At 40.1% G+C, this 23,029-nt stretch overlaps 1 protein-coding gene across 1 annotated transcript in view; it reads left to right on the top strand.

Annotated features, from left to right (window-relative positions):
• The first annotated feature begins 780 nt into the window (after nt 1–780).
• Nucleotides 781–23,029, top strand: part of DGKI (diacylglycerol kinase iota) — a 172,840-nt gene continuing 150,591 nt past the window's right edge. The window contains exon 1 of the mRNA XM_051640929.1: nt 781–1,009. Coding sequence (XP_051496889.1) covers nt 921–1,009 — 89 coding nt within the window. The 5' untranslated portion in view covers nt 781–920. The remainder of the gene's footprint in view (nt 1,010–23,029) is intronic.

The raw sequence follows: 23,029 nt of genomic DNA, 5'->3' as shown, positions 1-23,029 counted from the left end.
TTCTTCTTTCTTTCTTCTTTCTTTCTTCTTTCTTTCTTCTTTCTTTCTTCTTTCTTTCTTTCTTCTTTCTGTCTTTCTGTCTGTCTTTCTGTCTTTCTGTCTTTCTGTCTTTCTTTCTGTCTTTCTTTCTGTCTTTCTTTCTGTCTTTCTTTCTGTCTTTCTTTCTGTCTTTCCTCTGCTTTTAATAGACCTTAAGCTGGATGTTCTCTTCCCCCCTCTCTGTCTCAGGTTCTGGTATTTGGGTTGGTAATAGCAGGTTCTAGTTTCCCTGTGAAAAACTGAGCTTCTGTTTTTTCTTGTGCTTGGAGATTGCACATCTATGTATGTTTCCTCTTTCATCTCCATTTCAGAGAGGATTTTTCACTTAAGGACTCCAGGAGGAATGAAGGGGAGGGAGCAAACAAAAGGGTGTCATTCCACTCCATTGCGAATGACAAAGCTGATTGTCACCTATTTATCAGTCTTTTTTTTTTTTTTTTTTTTCCCCTGATGCCTTGTCTTTGCTGCATTTTTCTCTAAGCACAGGGGTGCAGGACAGCATGAACTCTGCTCTTGACAGCAGCTCAGGTTCTGACACCATCTGCCACCTAATCCACTTCCAAGGAAGGGTCTGACGTCTGTGTGCATGTGTGTGCACATACACACTCCCCACGGAGCCATACATCATTTCAGAAGACTCGTACTGACCAGCTTACAAGCAACATTTCTCTTACAGGAATTGGCCTTTGATACTTCTTTTCTTCTTCCTGCTTTATATTTCCCTGATTCAGTTTGGCATACTGTGGTGGGAGGCAGGGGAAGGGGCTTATGACTTAAAACTGGAGATTTCCTTGAAAATTGAACACCTCTCTGTTTTTGTACCTAGCCTGGCTCTCTGAGGTGTGCTGGACTTTTCCTATTTTTTACTTTTCCTGGAGGTTATGAGTGTGGGATGCATGGATTTCTTTTGCAAAAGCAGCAGGAAATGGAACAGGTGTAAAATGTCTGTGCCAGGCTCCTTGGATAGCTGGTAAGTGGGACCTTGCAGCAACTGTTGAATTTTAAGCTTTTCAGTGACATAATGGCCAGTCTTGTTTGACTGCCATCTGCAAGCACTGAATGTTGTTTCAAGCTCTCTGTATCTCCTTCCTCTGATAATACATGAAGACTCACAGTTATGGGGTGTGATGCTGTGATTGCTGATGTTTTAAATGCACTGTATTCAATGTAATTCACTGATTGTACTGGCTCATGGGTGCTTGTGGCATTCGGTACTGTGCACACACTGTGTTGTGGAAAACAGTGTGAGAATTGAGACTGGGGAGAGAAGAGGGGCTTTGGGAAGGCTGGAAGGATGGCACAGTATGCGTTCAGAAATGCCAGTTGCTTTACTTGTAATCATTAATTAACCCATTTTTTCTGGACTTTGGTTATGAATGTTTGAATTGGCTTCTAGGAAACTGTAGCTCTCTGTACTGCTGGGCAGCTGTCACACCTGAGGGTTGGGATTTCTTCTTGCTGGGTGCCCACAGATAACCTTTTGCCCCCCATTTGAAAGGGTCTCCATTGCAAAAATTGAGTTTTCTCCCTGGCTTGGACGTAAGAAGTAGGGCTCCCTTCAAAAGTTAACAGTCTTTGGAAAGACATCCCTGCCTCTGTCAAACAAAGGAGCAGGCATTCAAGTTGTGTGCTTGGCTCTAAAGCCAAGCAGAGTTCTGCTATGTAATGCAGAGGGTTTAACCCAAAGCTCCCTGATGAATCTCAGTAGACTGCCATCATCTGCAGAGGGCTTTACATCAGACTCAGTTATAGCTCTCACTGGTTCCTGTGATGTTCTGCTTTACTTTGTGGTTGTATTTTTTTTTTTTTTCTTCTCTCTCCATCTGCATTTGTAGACACTCTCGTGCCTTCTGCAAGCACAGACTAATGGCTGGAAGTTATTTGCCCATCTGACCTTCATAGGAGTTTCTGCATCATACTGAGTATGGACCAGAGGAATCCCTCTGTTCAGTCATTCGTGGTTTCATCAATCACACTTAAAGCAAATAAATAAATAAATAAATAAAATATATATGAGTTGCATACTGAATAATGCTCATTAATTAGGAAAGCAAAGGCACTTCATCATGTTAATTAGAGATAGGCTTCTATATAAAAACTAGTTAATCAGCAATCTTCACTAAGTGTGTTTTACTCTTCTTGTAACAGAAAAATGACTTTTTGACTCTTTGAGATTACTTGTGGAGGTACTCAGAGACGTTTATATTAATACCATATTGACACATAATGATGAAACCTGAAAACTTCTCACCCTTTCCCACCACAGATAATTACTTTCATTTCTCACTTCTTCAGGAGGCAGGGGAATATCTCCATTCTCAACTAGCAGTTTAAGATTGATCTGACAAACACAGAACATTTCAGACAGTTTATTAAAAAACCTATCTTCCAACCCTGGTCTCAGCTCCTCTGTAGGATCATATCCTGTTCACAACAAGATACTTAGAAGCTTCAGGTTATTTTTGAAAATGGGTTGTCCAGAACAAAGTAATAGTTGAAGTGGCAGAACTGTGTGATACTTTGGTTTCATTTAGAGAAATTTGTCCTTCACATTTTGCACTTGCCTCTACAGGGAAAATAGCCGTGTGCCCATGGAGGAACTGGACTCCTGAAGTCACATTTTTTGTTTGAATACTCAGTAATTTTTCAGCAAAGTATGTATCTACAAGATAATGGAAAAAATGATAATAAGTATTACGTGTGTAAGAATTGTGCCTCATTTTGAATTAATACTATTTAGAAAGTACTACATTTCCTAGTATGTTTGCTTTCCCATAGAAAATATCTTCTAATGCTTACTAATTAATACTGATACGTTGGTCATCTAAGACAAAAACAAAACTCCTTTCACTGCCAAAACATCTCTAGGGAATTAGAAAGCACTTGCTTCAGTACCAGAAAGTTTAGTGATTTGTTGTTTCCTGGTTTTATCTCTCTGTTTCTCTCTCTCTCCTGTTCTGTCTCAGCATGGGGACTGTGTCTCATAATGGTAGACCTTTGACAGTTTTCTCTTGAGGCTTTGACAGACCTACACAGGAAAGGATGAGGCATTCCCTTGAGCACAGGTATTCCCTTTGTGCCTCTAGCCAAGCAACAAAGAGCCCAGGAGGAAAGCTGATCCTCATGGGAGTTGCAGACTGATCTTGCAGTTGAAAGCTTGGAAAATTCCAAATTATCTCCTGGAAAAGCATGAGTGTTTGAACCAAATTGAATTTCAGTGTTCAATTTCAAGAAAGATTTCATGCATGTAGGCAGAGCAATGTTGTCTGAGTGCATGCTTTTGAAAGGCTCTTTAGTCACTTGACAGCAGTCAAGCTTATCCAGCACTATTGATAAGCTGAAACCCTAAGAAAAAACAGAAGCACAAACAAAAAGAGCTGAGATTCCCTCTCTCCTTGCAACACTAGGAGTAAAGGCACAAGAGGGGATGCTGAACCTGCTCCTGGGTCTCATGGTTTGGAATAATTCTGGCTGTGTTACCTGTATCACCTGGTTGGATGACTACAGCTAGGTGTGCTATTCTCTGTGGAGATAAATTCTTCACTGCTGCTCTTTACTTTATTAGTGCAATAATGTAACTTCTGAATGTGCATAAAGTTTAAAATTGAGTATATTGCCTTTAAAAAAAAAAAAATATGTGAGATAGCCATGTTGAGACCAAGAAGCTAATTTGCAGAGTCTGTACATAGTAAATGTTGCAAATGGTTGCTTTCAAGTCTGCTTATTTGCTAAACTTTTTACTTCAAATTAGCTTTGGAAATTTAAGTAATAGGAAGTGACATTTTCACTCCCTTTATTTTGAAGACAGTGGATACATTGTACTTTTTCTTGTTTCCTCATCTGTAAAATGCATTTATATGTTAAGTATAGGTGACATTTTATGAATTGTTTTTAGGCTGAATGTTTTTAACAAGTTCAGTCTCATCTGAACAAAGAAGAGTAATAAATTTTTAGGTCCGTAACTGAAAGTCTAATTTGCTGTAGCTCCTTAAAGGTGACCATAACAATTGCTCTACTCTGGAAACTATTGTGTCAGTTCTCAGTTGCCTAAAAACTAGATTTGTGCTACTGGTTTGGGTTTTTTGTTTGGTTGGTTTTGTTTTGGTTGGGCTTTGATTTTTAAATTAGGGGAAGAAGTGCTGCGAAATACCAATGAGGAAGCTGGAAGTCTGATGGGAATCTTTTATCTATGAGTATAGCTTAATTGTATTTTCATATTTCAAAATTTTCAGACAGCAGCAATGTACAGTCAGATTCAGGATGGCAAGCTCTGATTTGTGTGCATTTATGGTGATCTTAAAGCAATCTGCTTTTCCAGTATGATTAAATTTAAAATCAAGTTTTTAACCTCATTCAAATATTTGTTGCAAGCAAACTCAGTCTTTACATCAGGAAGAAAGTATTCCTCCACATTACTTACTGCTAATACTCTAGGTTTTGATCTGCAGGTGCCTAGTTTACAAAAAGCAACTGGAGAACTGGAGGGGTGGCAGATCACCTAGACCGGATGATACTCATCTCGGGTTACTGCAGGGAATAAAGTGTGAAATAGCAGAGGTACTGATGAGGACATGTGATATATCCTGAAAAATCAGCAGCTGTTCATGACAATTGACACAGCACCAGTGTGGGATCTACCTCCAAAAGAAATCAGGAGATGGGCAAGCTGCCTTGTCACTGCAGGGGGATTGAATGAGCAGTGAGGTGGCTGCCTGGGCACAAGCTTAGAGTCAAATTACTGTTTCATTTGCAAGAAGGAATCTTCCACCTGTTAAACTTTGTAAGAACGAGGTTGAACAGACGTATGATTACACATGAGCACAGAATAAGAACTGTCTAGTGTAGTAGACTTGAGTTGCTAGTTTTTTCTCAAGGCTTCCTTTGAGTAAGTTACGCATCAGGACTTGGAATATGCATCATGAAATGGTGACAACAGCAATTAGAAAGTGAGAATAATTTCTGCCAGCTCTCATCTCTGTCGTGCCAATTAGATGCTCATTTTAGATGGTAGGCTCCTAAATTCCTGTTTGTTTTGGTTTGAAGCAGTACATACATTTTATAGCTCGCCCTGGAGGTGGCTGTGTATAGCTCATCAGGGTATCCTTATTTGATTTCTGGGAGATGGTCTTGCTGTGGGCTGCTTCATTAAACATTCCTAACACTTGAACAGGCTCAAGGAACCCCAATACAACCAAATCCACAAAGATGAGCAGAGTCAGGACACATTCTCAAAATTCAGGATGAGTATTTGTGCCCTTGCAGAATGCTGCAAGCACACAACAGCATGGGTACACAGAGTGCCGCGGCTTCATTTAAAGGAGCCTGGGAGCAGCTGCATAGCCTGCAACTCCTGGATGTCTCCACAGCCCCCTCCAGTGATGTTAAACTGGGATCCAACTGAGCAAGGGAGATGAGGCTTTATACCCTGAGCACCCCCTTCCCTTAGGTGGCTGATCCCCTTGCATGATGGTGTCAACACAGAGAGATAAAGCGAAATGTTGAGATTTCCCCACTGGTCACCAGCCTGTGCATTCTTTGGAAAAACTGAACATTCCATAGGCTTGTCAGCAGGGCAACTTTGGTTTGCAGTAAATCCATACTTGAAAGAAAGGAGAGGAGAAAGTATTTGGTAGAGACTTTAAAGGAGGATGAAAATTTCCAAGTAGATTTCAGTGCACCAGGGACTCTGTATCATGGTGATGTTCTCGAAATGTCAAGTAATGCGTGCTGGCAAAAATGGTCTAAATTCACATACAGCGATGTGCTCTGAAGCAGTGGGGTTCTTCAAGGAATAAAAGTCACTGTGGATATTTTAGTGAGGATATTTAAACAGGGTGTTACTGCAGCTGAAATAAAGGGGAAGGAAAAAAAAAAAGAAAGAAGGGGATTTCTGAGGAACACAGAGGAGGTAAACTAGAAATTTCTGTTTTAAGTGGTTAGGTGGGTTCATCCATGTCTGCAGTTATTTCTCAAGGATCAATCTTTCCTGTAATAATCTTATTCTATTTTAAAATAGTCGATGAAAGAGTGTGCTTCCACTGTAATTAATCAAAAGCAGCACCGAGGTAGGAAACATTTGTCTGACTCCTACTCTTGCCTCGCCTGTGCCGATCTTGAATGAAACTCTCCAGGTGTTTCCATGTTTACTGAAATTCCCTTAACTCAAGGTTTTCCCTCAATTTCAGAGTAGAAAATGTTGGTCTAATAATTCTGAATTGTGAATGAATCACTGGAGTCCTTTGGCTGGAGAGGAGCTCCTACAATGAGTGCAGTGCTCTACTGCCAAAGGTCTTTTTTTGTTATCTTGGTTTAAATACAGAGTCTGAAATGCTTTACTGTGTCACTTTTCTGCTCTCTTTTCTGGTGAATATGTATGCAATTGTGAGGAACTGAGAGCAGCTTACGTGGCCTTGTATTTGAGTGGGGAAACTGCTATTTTGAATCAGGTTTGAAAAGGTTATTTTAAAACTGAAGTTCGTCCCCTGAGCAAAAACATTCGAGTTGTGGAGGCATGAAAAAGTGTAGGGGCTGGTATATTTAACCCTTTTCTGAGTTCAAGATTGGGATATATGCCTCTTCACAGGAGAGAAATTGCCAGGCATGTGGATATTTTGGAAAGACTGTGATATAGAGGCAGAGCAGATGATGCATGACTTAGTTTCTTCCCAGCAGCATACAGTCTGAGATTTTGCTTACCACAGGAATATATCTCTCCTTGTTATATTTAGCAGCTGGTGTCAAAATGGGCACGACTAGGACAAATTTGTACTAAAAGCATGCAGTGGTTCCTGATGGCAAAAATCTCTGCCTGAAAGGAAAAATGCTACATAGGAGCAATATCTGCCTTGCCTCCCTGGAGGTGAGACTGGGAGCTGAGTCTGATGAGCTGGGGTGAGTTAAGGCAGGGAGGTGAGCAATGCCAGAAGCTGTGGAAGCTCTGGTGATTCAAACAGATGGGTTTGATGTCTCACCAGCAATACTGGCAATTTACTGGTCTGTCTCAGGAAGGCTGTTGGGCCTAGGCATTTAACTGCAGCCCCTGGTGTTTCTCCTGACAGACCAGGAGGCCAGCTCAGTGCAGTATTTATGTGCTGCCTGGTTTATTTCAGTTCACTTTCCTACACACTCTTGTGTACATTTCCAGGTGGACCTCATCTGCTTCAAAGCAAAGTAGACTGATGACATTTCTGCATAGCTGCTTTACCTGATATGGACTATGCAATCTGCAGGATGTTCAGGGTTAGAAAATCAGCCTGTATAATTGTTAGCATAGCGGTATTATTTAAGTTGGTGGGGTTTTTTTGTTTCATTTGGTTTATGTTTTTTTTGTTTGTTTGTTTGTTTCCTCCTTGAATCTTCATATAAATCATCCTGTGCTAGCAGACCTTGCATTGGGTTGTGACTTGCATGAAAGATATGCCTCAAGTTCATTGCATGACAATGTTGATTCTCTGCTATTTACTTTTAAACCTCATCAACAGTTAGGGGTCAGTTCCTGTTTTGGAGAACTTATACATATGTGATTATTTCTTCTATAGTGTAGAAAGGGCCTTACCCAAAGAAAATGGGACCTTGAGCCATTCAGGATTGAATCCTATGGGAAAATATTAAACTGTTGTCATTACAGAGTCAATAAACCTTTGAATTAGTCTATACTGACATTTTTTGGGTTGCATCCTCTTCTGCCATTCCCTATATGAGAAGAAGAGAGTTTTCTGAAAATGCTTCTGCTGGTATCAACTTCAGTGTTCCCCAACACAGAACAAATCCAAACATTCTGGGTTTCAGCTGTAGCCTGGGATTTCTTGATCCTGCTCAATATGAGACTTGGTTCTTGTCTAAATTATTTAGCTTGAGTTTGAAACTCTTTGAATTTTACCTCAGCCCTGCAAAGGGATAGAGTTCAGACATGTTTAACCATGGTACTTTCTGTTCCATAAGATGTACCCAGGTTACAGCCATTTTCTTTAGTACAGTGGTCTCTTTTGTTGCAGTCATGTCCTACTTAAAATTTACAAGAAAATTTGTATGTCTATGCTCTTTGCATCAGAAAAACAGAGTTAGCAACAATTTCTGCATTTCATCCATACAAGAGGGACCTCTCTCTTTGCTTTCATAATTACTTTAGTTTGCAGTTTAAATATATTTCTATGGAAAATAAATTTCAGTGTGTATTGTCCTTTCTATGATAAAAATCATTGCCACAGAAGAACAGTATTTGTACTCTTTCTCTCAGATCAGGGATGCTGATGCTTTTAAGGGAAGAAGGTGTGAAAGGCATCAGCAGTGCACTCTAATTTAGGGATATGTGTGAATTTAAATAGATTTACAGTGCTTCTCTTGAAGCAATGCAGAGCTGAAGTCTACAGGGCTTCAAACTGGAAGTCAGAGACAGCAAATGAAGCTATTGGGCTGTATAGAAAATGATTTTCTGCACAGCCCAGTGAGCTGAGCAGAACTGCAGGAATAAGAAAATACATGCTGCAGAGCTCCCAGACTTTTGTTTTCATTGTGAGTGCTTCTCGTGAAGCCTTACTAGTGGGATAAAATAGTTTCAATCTCTTTGGTTGATCCTCCTTAGCAACCCAGCTGCATATGTAGAGGCTGTGAACACCTTCACTTCTTTTCTTATTTATGTAGCCATTCCCAGTTTCCTGCAGACAGCCAGGACATGCTGGCCTCACTGGTGAAGTCATGCGGGGCACTGTGTCAGAATTAACTGGCAGCTGAAAGGTAGCCTAAGTGTCTGAACAGTCTGATGGAAGCAGCTATTGAGGCACACTTTGATTGCATTTAATCTAAGTACATTTAAATCTATGTAATCTAAACACACACAAGGAAACTTGGAGTGCTGCCTGCTACCCGTGTTTTTATACAGTATTGAAGTTGTATCTGCAAGAAAGGGAGATATCTATTTTGCATGTAGCTAAGACATGTCATTCCCTTGCACCTCAACCTCCAGAAATGCTCTAGGAGTTATCAAAACTACTGTCCTCTTGCAGCAACCTTCTTTGGACCACCAATAACTAATCCATGAGCAAGAGCTGTGGTATGTAACAGCTTTTGAGGTGAGCAGCTAGTGCTTTATTTCCAATTCATGTGAGCTTTGAGATAGCTGTGAATCCTCTTGGGATTTGGATTTATTATTGATATGCAGACAAATCCCTAAGCCTGACTGTAAAACTGTTCAAGGCTGGAGATGGGCTGAAGTGGCAGTATTTAGTCACACTACTTCTGGTTCCTTTGCCAAAGCTATTTATCTGATGGTCTGATTCACATAATGTATCTGCATTTCCTTTTTTTTCCTGAACAACATTCTTCTTAGTCTGGAACAAACTAAATTGCATTGCTCTGTGGGTGAAGATTCTTTTTCTAATAAGTGATTAAAGAGTAGGTTGGAGACAAGTGATCAGGTTTTGGTTTAGAGGGATGTTATCAGGGATTCATGTAGAGCTAGAATGGCTGTTGCTAAATGCAGTGCTGGAAATGGTTTGGAAACAGGAAATAAACCTGATGAAACTTGTCTCTAGGCTACTTAAAATAAGAATGAATTACAAAGTTGCAAAAGGGTCACTTGAATGAATAGGCTCTAAGATGGAGGTTGCAATTCTGTTGATAGGGCTGCTTTTCTCCATTTGCATTACTTTGCAGTTAACTCAGGCAACAATGGACTGTGCATTAGTTATTACCCATTTAAAGAGAGATTTAGTAGTCTCTGTAGATAGTTCTATGAATATTTCTGCTTACTGCTCAGAGAAGCAAATAAAATTCAGAGAACGCAAACAGTGCAACAATAATTTGATCAGTTAAACTGAACAGTTTATGGATGAGAAAAGACTCAATAGAAAAAGTTTTACTGGCTTGAGTGGCATGAGGAGCAAGCAGAAGGCAGGTAAGGAATGCTAATTTATTCCTTCCTATGATGTAAGAACGGGGGAGCATCAAATGAACTCATCAAACAGGTTTAAAAGAATGGGGTTTATTTTTGCTCACAATTCAAAGTTATGTGGTAGATCTCATTGCCACACAGTGTGAGAGAGATGAACATACCGGGATTCAAAGACCAAACAAAATAACACTGTAAAAATCCACTGGTGGGCATGAAGTATGAGGATTTGATGCAGCCCTTCTCCAGGAGACCAAAGCTTTGCTTTGCAAAAGGCAAGCTGGGGATGTGGAAGGCAACTTATGCTTGCTGTGCTCTTGTTCTTTCTCTGTAAGCATCCATTACCAAGTGGCTGCAGGCAAAATCTGCTGGCTCAGTTAAACATATAGTCTGTTTCAGTAAGACTGTGCTTTTAGTCTTGGGGTCTGTCTACTACAGACCAAAGTGAACTCTTATTGTACCCTTTGCCCTGAGCCAGTACAGCCTGTGAGCTTGAGCCTGAAAACCAGCTCATCATGTTGACATGATACTGAGACTGATCCAAAGCACCCTACTAGCAGGACTGCTGCATCCTTCTGTCTCAGAGTGGCTCAGCATGCTGAGTGGGCTGACACCCAGCCACATGAGGTGGTACAGGCATGGAGATGCTTGCTGTCAGAGAGGCATCAGGACTGTGTGTGCATTTCCAGCTGAGATGGAGACCATCCTTGCCATGCTCTTCTAGCCAGCTTAGTTGATAAGTACTTGGAAGAACCTAATTCCTTTTCTCTCCCTAAAATATTATGTAGGGAGCCCATACTTCTTAATGTGAGGACAGTTATATAAAACATGTTACAAATGCATGACTGAACTCTGCATAAAACCACAGGAATCTTATTCTCTCTTGAGCTTTTGTTCTGTAGCCTGTTTTTTAATGGATGGTTCCTGCTATGTTTTGGTGTTTCAATTTGTGCTGAAAGCTGAAATTTTAGCTGTGCCTGTGTGTGGTTTAGTTGTCTAAAAGCAGTAGGCAACTGCAGAGAAAGTTGGCTAATCTTGAAATAATCCATGTTACCCGTGTGCTTCTAGTTTTGCTGTTGAGAACATGTACCCTCAAACTTCATAAAAATCATCCTGAAAGAAGGAGTTTTGCTGAGCTGCCAGGCAGGGAAATGGTTAATTCTGTCAGATCTCTTATGTTTGCAGAGCAAGAGGAGAGGGATGTAAGCTGTTTTGTGTTTGCTTCTTCCACTTTGCTGATGCTCTAGTCCTCGTTGCGGAGCTGTACAGACTGATGCAGGCCACTGCACACTGATGTTGGCTCTGTTGTGCTGTTGCAGTTCATACCGGCTGAAACCTGATTTGTGAGGAGTTCAGCAATTGCTTTTTGGTCAAAGTTGTAATGGAGGTTTTTTTGCAAGGCAAAATCATTGACTTCAGTGAGCTCAGCATATATCCGCTTGTCCTTCAGCATGAGACATCCTGGAGATGTATGCCAAAAAGAGATTCTCTACAGAAGCTGGCACACAGTTTCCAGGAAAAACAATGAAAAGTACTTTCCTGTTCCTGTATATGTGTACACAGTGCCCTCCACCAGTCCTCTGAGGTTTGGCTGTTGCATTAAGGAACAGTAGTGTGGTTTAAAGAAAGAAAATGTTGGCTTGTTGCAAACCTCATGTCTTTGCTACGGTTTCCAGTTCAGAAGTCTTGTTTTTTTCCTTCCTTAAAAAAAAATTATTTAGCATCTTCCATGACTGGTTGTAGCTGGGGTTGAAGGAGAAGTCAAGGTGTTCCCTTTAGTCCTACAACAAGATGTATGTGGCTCCCATGGAGAAAAGGAAAATTTTGGGAAGGTCAAGTGATTTTTCAGGTACCCTAGTTTATCTATCTCTGATCTCAAAGATCTCATTGTCTTGTAAACTAGAAAGAAAAAATGCTTTGCTTTTCCCGTGCAAAGCAATTTCTATGCAGGGGAAAACCTAAAAACCTCCTCCCCCGATCCATCACAAAACTTAAAATAAAACAACAACCAACCAACCCACAAACCCAAAAATACAGGGAAAATGAGCCTTACAAGAAGAAATATGGGAGAGAGAAGAAAACAAGTTACCTGAAGAACATAATTCATTTTTAGCTGTGTATAAAATACCAAAACAAATGTGCATGGGATCGGATTATATTGTCTCTGACTCACTGTTAATTTCAAGGAGGTCTTCTGCACCCTTGTGCTGGTCTTTTGAGCTTTATCTTTGGCCAAGGAAGACAACTTTTCCTGGCATTGGCATGTTGGGGGAAGACTGCTGTCCCCACTCCTCATGGGGTCCAGAGATGACCTTTTTAACCTGGAACAAGTGGTTTCTCACTCTGCACAGACTAGGGTTGTTGAACTTGTAATGTCCCCCTTAGCTTGATGGCTCCTGCTCAGTGCGGGCCTTTCAAGGTGCAGGTAACGTGTGATATGAAAACAGGATCACTGGGTGTGTGTGGAGGCTGGTGCTACACGAGCTGTCTCTGTCCTGCTTTGAGAACAGCTGAGGAATGGGGTGGGTGGCACCTGCTTAGTATAATGGGTCTTGACACATTCGTGGATGCAGTTACCAGCCAAAGGAGCAGCCAGTGTCCTTTGCCAGCTCCCATGTATCTCTTGCATCTGTTTGGCACCTCTCACCTCTCTGCTCTAGCTGCAAGGGCTTGGAGAATGAGTGGCTTATTGCTTTAGCTGGCTGGAGAGATGTTTTCCTCACAGCTACCTCAGCCTAGAAAAAGAAAAGCTGTATGTCTTCTTAAATATCACCCTCATTTCAGATATGGGAATATAAAATTCTGAGGGAGTTTAACTCTTTTCTTCACAGTGGGGGAGCCAGTTTTGTGGTATTTGTTCATCATTAGTGTAATACAAGTAACAAGGATATCTTGATTTGCCTGAAATGAACAACCTGGAAAAATCACCTGAAAGGTTGATTACATGGAGTTCCCTCTTTTCTGTTTAAAGTCGGTAAGTTCACACAAGGACTTATCCTTCTGGCTGCTCATTTTCAAAACCCTTCTGAGGTGTACCCAGTGCATAAAGCAGCCTCCCAGCACATTATGTATCACAAGGTAATGCGTCAAATTGAGAGAAAATATACTTTGACAGAAGGTTCTGTACTTAAAAAGACAACATACACTGCTGCTTCCAATCTTTTTGGTTGGGTAATAATAATAAAAAAAATTCCCACTAAAGAAATTTACTGTGAATTCTTTGCTAACAAAAGTGGGAAATGTAATAATAGTTTTGAATTCAAAAGGTCTCGGAAGGATGAAAAGGGGTATGAGCAGTGTGGTTTATTAGTGATGGCTGCAAATGATAGACATGTAGTTTGGTAGCTATTGCCTTGTTTAATTTATTTTTGGAAAAGTGCTCAGTTCCCCATTTCCAACACTGTTTATACTTCAGCTCTCTTTCCTGTGCTTTGAATCTTGACCCACAGGACAATTAGGTAAAGAGAACAAAAGCTCTTCTTACCTACTTTTCTGTATGCAACACAGGAGAAGTAGGCTTCAGAGGGGTTTTAAAAAGGAAGAAGATAACAAATGGAACTGGTGCAGGAAGTAAACTAAGGGGATACAGAATCTAATCTCAGTGGTAGATAACAAGGACAGTAAAGTAATGAAAATAAGGAAAATATTCAAGCTGTTTGCATTTTTAGAGGGAGCACTGCTAAAGAGGCCTGAAAGGCAACTAAATCATACTTCATAAAGCATTGTTGACATGGAAGAACACATCACATACAGAAAAGATTCTATTGTCAATAATGCATTTAATTTCAGTTTGAATCAATCCATATGTGTCTATTAAAGATAAGAAACATTTTTTTTTTTGGGGAAAGGCACTTCATACCTCTTATGTGATATCTGTATTAGATATTCTTTTGTGCATGAAAAATTCATTGGAGCTTAAAGTGTCTAAGTGGAAAATCAACTTTCTTTTTATTCAGGTCTCTCCAGTGAGAATATCCTCCCATTATCCTACCAGATCTGTACGGAATTAACTTTGTCTGAAATAGCCCAAGGGGACCAGTTCAATTCCGACAGATCTTACATGTCAAAGTAGCTCTTATATTTTCTCATTCATGTTACCATTGTAAATACTTGTACTCTTTGCCCTTCTTTTTTAAGTGCATCAGTAGATGATTTATATTAGGAAGGTTTTTTTGTCTGTCTTATTGGTTTTGCTTGTTTGTTTTTCTTCTGGAAGCTCTGAAGTAAAGAGGAAGTAGAGATGATTAAGGTGACTAATTCTTTGACAAAGTAAGGTCATGCTGAGAGGGGAGGTCATAGCACTTTAACTTCTGAGATAAGTTTAAACTCACAGTATTAATCCAGATGCTAATATTTCTACTGACATTATTTTTCTTAGTGTAGCTTTAGCTGATCAGGGTCAGGCTTCAAAGAAATGCTTTAAATCCAAAGCCAGGACTTCACTCAGGAGGTATGTTGTCCTGTGACACTTAGATGAATAGTGCTTACCTGGACAGACGCAGGCAACAGCCTAAAAAATAAAAAGACAATCTAGCTGCCTTAAAAGGTCTCACTTTCTTTGTTACAACCTGCTTTTCCCATGCGTCATTGATGCTGGCGAGGAGCTGGCATCTCTTCTTGCACACTCTGCAGCAGTTTATAGAGGTGCTGGGAGTTGTTAGGAGCTATTCTGGATTGTCCCCAGAACAGGATCTCCAGGACAGGAACATGTGATGGCTATGAGGTCAGGCTGCTCTCTGATCACTGCAGGGCTCAAGCACACTGCATAGCCTGTCCTTCCTGCATGGCCCTGCTTACTCCATTTATCTTGACTTGTGTACTCTGACTCTTGCCTCTGCCCTCAGTCTCAAAGTCTAACTCTAGGCTTGACTGCCAAATTCTGGTGATTGCACTAAATACCTAAGTCTATTTTTAGGTTTTCAAGTCATTAGGCATTTTTAAAAACTGTACTGTACACCTTTTCAGACTAGCACCTTTTATTTTAGAATGAAGCAAATTGTTCACCAGTGCTGTACTGTGGCAGAACCACACTTATCACAACTGGTAGCAGATTAAGTATTGCTGGAAAGTATTTTGTAATATTGACTGTCGGATTCACTTGTGTATTGACTTCAACTGTTAGCACAAATTGTTATTCGTAGGAAGTGGCTGTATAAATAAATATAACTGAGGGCACTACCCCAAAAGCAGCTAACTGCAGCAGGCGGAATTAATGCTGAAGAAAAGGAAATCTCAGCAATGACTATACAGTGTTGACTGGATGGGATTGGGATGGGAATTCTCTAGTTGTGTTGTGATTTTTCTGCCTTGTAATTGAGCTGTCCCAAGGAATCAGATCCATTGTTGCTGCTGTTTTGTGCTTCCTCTGAAGAAGTCTACATGGGCCAGCAATGTTTCTGGGGTGACCCAGACAAATCGCTGTGCAGAATTGGTGCCCCAATGTGAATTGATAGCTCCTGCAGCAAAAGAAAGCATGTATTTTTCTTAAGATAATCTCAGCCAAAATTGACTTGAAACACAGAGGCACTCTTATTCTTGCTGAACAATTTTGTCATTCCTTAGTCTGTTGCTCATTGTATTTGTTATTTTAGTATGAAGGGTTGATTAGCTTTGGCAAGAAAACTGCAAACTCTTAGCTTCACACTGCATACCATGAGATATGGAAAAACTCGCTGGGAATGTTCTGAGCAAAATACATGTTATTAATTGATTTAGAATGGACTGTGATCTATTAAAATGGAGTCTTGGCTGGGCTACTGCACATATTGCTGTGTGTATGTGTTAAGATAATGATTATCATAAGCTGATGTCTAGTGACAGGACAAGGGGCAACAGGTGCAAACTGGAGCATAGGTTTCATGTAAATGTGAGAAAAACTACTGTGAGGGTGACAGAGCACTGGAACAGGCTGCCCAAAGAGGTTGTGGAGTCTCCTTCTCTGGAGACATTCAAAACCCACCTAGACACGTTCCTGTGTGATGTGCTCTGGGTGATCCTGCCTGGAAGGGGGGTTGGACTAGATGATCTTTCGAGGTCCCTTCCAACCCCTAGGATTCTGTGACAAGGAATGTTGGAAGGAGGGAATGGATCAATAGTGTACCTAAAGCCCCAGATGTGCATTTATTTTTGTGATCTGGTTTGACATTCTGCTGAATTTTGCAGGGTGCCATTGATTGCGTTATGGGGGGATATAAGACAGGTTTTAAAGACAGGGAAGAGGGAGGACAGACACCCATATTATCTAGATAACAAAGCACATACACCTATGGATAATGTAAAGAGATTTTGCTAGCAAGACATTTTGTTTTGTGTGTCATTGTTCTGCTTTGTTTCTAGTATACTCTTCTTAACTGATGCTCTGTGTTGGTGTGGTCCACAGCTCAGTTTCCCCAAAGGAGAGAATGCTAGCTAATCACAGTTGAAGTGGCAAGACAGAGGTGGTTGAGTGATGTGCTGTCCCCCAACACCTGGTTTGAAGATAGAATGTCATTGAGAGAGATGGGGATGAGGTGTGCTACCTGAGGCAGATCGGTCAGAGAGATGAGAAGCTGGGAGTGAGAGCAGAAATGCAGCTATTCCTCAGATGCGCTGATGTTCCATTTCTTGATATCTATTTTCTATTTCCCATACTCCTCTGCATGCATGCACAGGCAGGGGAGGAGGAGATAAAAATTACCAAACTTGTTATGTAATAAATTCATTGTTCACTTGTTATTAAATGAAGCTTATTATCAAACAACTGGAAGAACAACAAGCTTTTCTATAGGCAATCTAAATGTAAAATGAGACCTTCCTCCTTTCTTTCAGTGGTGAATATAATACAGTCAGCACCTGGAGTCCTTGAAGTGGAATAATTTAAACCAAAAGCATATTTCTGCAAGGAGGAAACAATGGATATCAACAGCCTCTGAGGTGCTTGCATAGTTTGTCAAGTGGCAAACCCCCGACTACTGGTATCCAGTTATTCATTATAACATGTTTTATTGGCAGGTAGGAGTTACGGGAGAAAGGTGGACAACTTGCCTGAGCTGGAGTGTGACCTGTGAGCTAGGTTAGGTGACTACAGCCAATTTAAGTCCCTTAAAAGGAGACACTGTTGAGATTTTTCCTTTTTATTTCCTCCCCCCTCTCACTGATGCTGCAACAACCCTTTGACAGCTGAATGGTAGAACCAATTTCCTTACTGACTGACATCTCCTCCTCTGAATTCCCCTCTGAGTTAGTGCAGTTTGCCCGTTAATGCTAGTCATTGTGCACCAGCCACAATCTTTTAAAGGCTATTTTGTCTATACCTACTGTTTGCACTGTATTTATTACCTTTCTAGTCAATCCTTCACTTTGTAGAATTGGACCTGTTCTTAGAATTCTGTTTCAGGGTATTTCTATACCCTGAGGATAAAACCAGTTTGGGTTTGGGCCCTCCTCCCAGCAGCAGTGCTCCAGGTGACTGCCATCCTTGCTGAGATGCAAATGTACCAGCTGATGGCTGCACCTGCAAAGAAGTGGTTCAACAGAGTGCCAGTGTTGGACTTGGGGAACACAGTGCTGAATTACAGCCTCGAGTGCTTACATACTGGACATAGATTCATGCCCTATGGAAAAAGAGTGCTATCAGGACTGCAAAATCAAACATGCAGAAGTTAGGAAATGCAGGACATTAATTTCCCCACCCGCTTGCACATATGCCATATGGTTCAGTCTTTAATTACACAGTTTCACACTGTTTTTCCACAGAATTCCTGCTTCCCTCTGCTCATGGGACATCCACTGCTGTTTGAATGATAAACTATTCAATATTTTGGTTTCTTCTTCTTATTTCTCCTGACATTATTCAGGCTGTGCAATGAGAGGAATTACTGACAGCTCTATTGATTATTTTTCTTGCTCATCTTCACCACAGCTTAAGTGTCCAGTGTTTCATGAACGCTCTTTGCAGTGGCTGTGTCTCATCCTGGGTGTTGTGCTGGCCCCATTGATGAACTGGAAATACAAGACCATTCAGTGTCTGCCTTAGACACAAGCAGCCTTGCCAAGTGCTTCTGATTTCCTTATCTCCATTAGCTATCATTCTTGTGACCAGTGCCTCACTTTAAATCCCAGTCCTAGGTGTTTCCTCCTCTCCTGCCTGCCTTTAGTTCTTGGTATGTGCAAGTTGATTCTCCCATGTGAGCTGGTATCTCATGTCTTCATAAAAAGTCTTTGTCTTTTGTGCTGCCTGGTTGTGGCTAGGATTATGGGCAGCAGAGACAGGAGACAGGCTCCTTAATTTAATTTCATCTGGATTTAGCAGTCCATACTGGCAACTGTAGGGAAAGGCCTGTTCAGCCTCAGTCCAGGTCTTTGGGCAGTTTTTGGTTCTTTAATTCAGAGCAATCTCTAGAAGGCATGAGAGAGATATGACATCTCAAAGGTTTACCCATTGGGCAAGTTCAGGTGCTTTTTTGTAAGGACAACAAAAGGTGTTAGTCTGTCACAGCTTCCCCTGTCCTCTGCCAAATTTAAGTTACTGCTGGAAAAAAACAGGTCAAAGAAAAGGTTCCTGAATGTTCTAAACACTGAAGAAACAATATGCTTTCTTCTGATTTTGTTTTGGGTTACAGCTAAAGCATTTTTGGTAAAATGAAAAAACCTCATCATCCTGAGGCAGCAACCTGTCACAGGAAAATTCAGTCTCTGTGTATAAAGGATAACATGTCTGTACATCCCAGTGCCAGAGCAAGCTCTGGCATCTCAATAGGGAACAGCATGCTGCAGTGTAGACAAGCTGAATTCTTGAGAGGCCTTCATCAAGTGCCTTTCAAAAACAGTAAGCTAAACGAAGTTTGGTTGCAAAGAAGAGTAACATTTTGAAAAATGTCTTTACTGCTTTGCTATTTGGACTCTTGCCCTGGTATCTCAAATCTTGCTTTCCAAACACTATTGAAAAGAATATCATTAGCGGCTTGGTCTTTTTTTTTTTTTTTTTTACTTTACCCCTGAACCTTCATAATTGTGCTATTTGATTACCACAGTGGACTACGTGTTTCTAGCCATTTTTACCCTAGAGACTGTACCGTATTCTAGACTAATGCTTATTTTTCTTTTACTGTTTTTTTAAAGTGAATTGATATGGTACTTTATTTTTGTTACCTGTATGTGGTTTTAACATAATTTCTGGAGGTATCTTGGACTGGAATAGAACCCCAAGCCTCTACTAAAATTAATGCTTAGAGAACCACCGGGGAGAGAAAAATGAAGGAACGGGAAAGGCAAAGTTGTTTTTACACCCACTCTCCATCTCTTTTCACATTATGCTAGGTCTTGCCTTCTTCAGGGAATTTTCTCCATTTATTCCCTTTAAGTAATGGTTTGAGAAGATGCAAACACCATCCATTAGCTTTCTTTAAGTTGGTAGGTTACAGAGCACAGGGCTCTGTTACCAACAAGCAGTAATAGATGTGGAAAAAAATGTGTGGGTCTTCTGGCTTCAGGCAGTGGTCTGAGAGCCTAGCTTTGATTTCCTTCAGTGCTCTTGAGTTTTTGTAGGGAGTTGAACAAGCCATCAGTGTAATCTGGTCTCCATTGTAATTTATAAAAGTCAGAATATTATTGTTTCTCTATCATGGTGGCACTATTAGAAAAATCAATAAATGCTGCAAGATTCTGAAATATAAATGCAGCAAAAGCTAAATAAGTTGATTGTTGTTATGCTCAGCTGGTTATGTTTTAATTGATTTTCAGGTGTATTAGCTTCAAAGACAGTTCCAGTATAAAATATATTGACATGTAGCTACAGCACCATGATTCATACATTTACTGTAATCAATATCACAGATTGTGTTTAGTGTTTACATTTTGTATCTTCACTGAATTTACCCAAAACATGAAGTTATTTCTAGTCCTGGTCTTGATGTAAACTGAATTGTAGAGCCCGTGTTGGCAAAGCACTGCTGCTTTTGATTAGTATGGTCTAGAATAAACAAACCAACTGTTCTTTTCTGCTGCATGAAATACTAGATTTCATCAAAGTATCTTGAGAGTGTTATTCCAATGTTGTATTGTTAGTTCACTGTCGTTTGGACTCAGTTTCAAGCTGATCACTTGCATGATGGTTGATCCAGAATTTGATTGGTGGTTGGGCCTCTGCGGAGGTTTTTGACTTGAACATATTTCAAATAAAAAGAAGGAAAACACCACAACCATTTTATGAGTCACCCCAATGTTTTTTTCACCCCAACTTTTGTTGCAGGTAGTAGTGATAGATAGTCTGAAAATTTTATTTCTCTGAATTCCAGCTCTTTACACAACATACTGTAAATATATGTATTCTGAAAAATGATAATTGTTTCCAGATGAATGTGTAGAATCACTACAGCATTTTAGAAATTCTGTATATGTGGTATTTCTTTTGCATATGTTTTCTCTATTTCTGGTTCACAGTGAAATTTACTGAGATTTTCATGTTCAAACAAACCTAGAAACTCTTGAATGATTGCAAGTCCTTTGTCCTAATCTATTTGGAAGAATCACCTTTGGCATTCCTTCTACCATATGGTGCCCTGAGCTCGGTAGAGGCAGGACTCACACTTTTGTACAGAATTAATAATAAAAAAAATCAGCTTCCAGATCTACTGGCCCAGACCTTTTGCATTTGACTTCATGGGTTGTCATGAAATGAAGGACCACAAGCTGGTCTGCTTGTAGACTGACTTAGAGCCACTTTCTTTTATGGATCTAAATTTGGGAGAAGAAAGGGAACATTTTATTTCCTTATACAGTCTCTCTGTGGCTTTGCATACCTAAAAGAACATATTAATAAAGTAGGTCTGATTTAATTTCCAGGACGTGACTTCTGTTTGGCAAGCCTGCTTACAGATCCAACCTTAATTTTATTTTATTGGTATTAATTGTGTGTTAAAAATCACAAAGTTCAGTAGTAGTTCTCAAGAGGTTGGTCCCAGCGACACCTCAGAAGATTCATGTTCTGAGCAGCACTGAACAGGAGAACCTAGCAGAAATAGGTAGGGATAATCAGGAAATACTGGGTCTTGGTATCTTTTTGTATGTCCTGAAAAAATAGTAATTTGGCAGATATTTATTTTCTCTGCCAAATGTATACTTGAGTGTGTGTGACATGTAGGTTTTTATTCATCCCGTGTGGTGCTTTTTTCCTCTCTAGGATCTCAAGGTGCACTGAAGGATTTCTCTTGTCTAAGTGTGGGGGATTGTTTCTTTGACAATTTAGCATCAGTCTGGTGGGTGATTTTTCTTTGCCTGGGTCCTTTTCTTTGGGTGTCGCTGTGCAAACCAATCTCACATGTTCCTTGTCTGAATCCTTTTTAAAGCTCTAGCTCTGGACAGTGAAAAATTATATTGCAGTTAGGGCAGATGGAGAGTCAAGACACTTTGACCCAAATGAACAAAGAAAGGGAGATGACTTAAGTAATCTGTGGTCTAGATCTGCAAGGTTGGAACTCTTCTCAGCACAGTACAGAGGCAGTGCTTTCCAGTGGCTGAGGGATGCAGTGAAGATCCTGGGAAAACCTGGCTTCTCTTGTCTTGGCCATAGTAAAGATAAAACCTGGACAAGTCATGTCACACCTTTGCTTCCTTTCCTCTCTCTGTTAGACCAGTATCTCTTAATAGCAGGGTTTTTGATTTACTGTTTACTTTCCTAGCTCAGTAGAGCCTTGTTTTTTTTGTTTAATCTCATGCTGTAATGTTGATAATTTCAAGCATAGCAATCTAGAATGATCCTTTCCAGTCCCCAGCATTTGTCTATGGGTGGCAGAGCTAGATAAAACTGAGATACAGACACATTGCGAGGGGGCTGAAGTGCAGAAACACATTTATAGTGTTGCTTTTATTAAAACTGCTCTTTCTTTCTCCTCCTCCTCATCTTCCTCCTTCAGATGATGATGATATTGTTTTATCTGTTTTACTTCTGTAGTTAGCAAACTTAGATAGTCAGCTACATAAAAAAGCATCAACTCTCCTCTCTTTTGACACTGTGAGAGCTCTTTCTGCTGAAGTTTTGTGACTGCAGAAGGGACATCAAGCCCTATCCCTGACTGGGGAGATTGTTCTCCAGATTAACACACTGTTGAGAATCTGGTAATTTTTGTCCTCTTTCTCTCTTTTGTGTGACTCCAGGCACCTGATCATTAATGTCATCTTGGTTAAGGAGTGAGGTCCCCATTTCCATAGAAACATGGGGAAATGGCTTTGGAATCTCAAAAGTCTTTTATTTATTGGGTAGCATTTTGTCTCCTGTTTAAGCATTTAAAACAAAGAAGCTTACAGTACTGAAATCTTTTAAGAGTTATTGTGTTAAATGAAATGGGTAGTTATAAAAATGACATTTAACTTTACTCTGTAATCCTGTAACAATAAATCAGCTGGTGAAAAATCAAGCTAGTTACCCTGAAGCCAGTGTACCTAGACCAGCTTACAACAGCCAGGAATTTCTCCCAGAGGTCTGGTATCTTGTTGGTTAGATTCCCAAGGGAGAGGGTGGGACTCTTATCACTCAAAAATTGTAGCTAGACAAGGTAAATCCCTGAACAGATATTGGAAGTACTAGTTCTACTTTGGCTGCTAAATGGACAAGGTAATCTAAAACATTTTCCTAACTCATTATTATGAATAACGGATTTCCTGATGCAAGATTTATTTATGGCTGAATGATTTAATTTTTCTTTGCATCATTTAGTGTCATAGGAAGACAGTAACTGTGCGGACATTTTTTCTGCAGTCAATATTGGTAGCCATTTAGCATGAGACATATTATAAATGCATATTTAAATATAATTTTAATAGTGTGAATGCCCAGACTTGATACATATTTTATATTTTAAGTGTTTACAGTATGTTTACTGCAAAAGACTAATAAAGTACTTGATAACATACTTGGTGCATAAACAGTGCATGGAAAGATGGAATGCATGAAAGACAAAGTAAAGAATATGGTTGAAAAGGGCTTACCTAGTGGCATGGGAAATTACATTTTTTGAAACAGTTACTGAAGTTGGGGGATCAAATACTCATCCAATCAATGTCAGTGGTATTGTTCCTATTATTGTAGATTCAACCTGGAAACCTGGTTCAACCAAAGATTTTTAACAC

Source organism: Apus apus, chromosome 1 (assembly GCF_020740795.1).
Source record: "Apus apus isolate bApuApu2 chromosome 1, bApuApu2.pri.cur, whole genome shotgun sequence".
In the NCBI taxonomy this organism is placed as follows: Eukaryota; Metazoa; Chordata; class Aves; order Apodiformes; family Apodidae; genus Apus; species Apus apus.
Note: the sequence above shows the minus strand (reverse complement) of the source record. Positions and strands in the feature narration are given on the sequence as shown.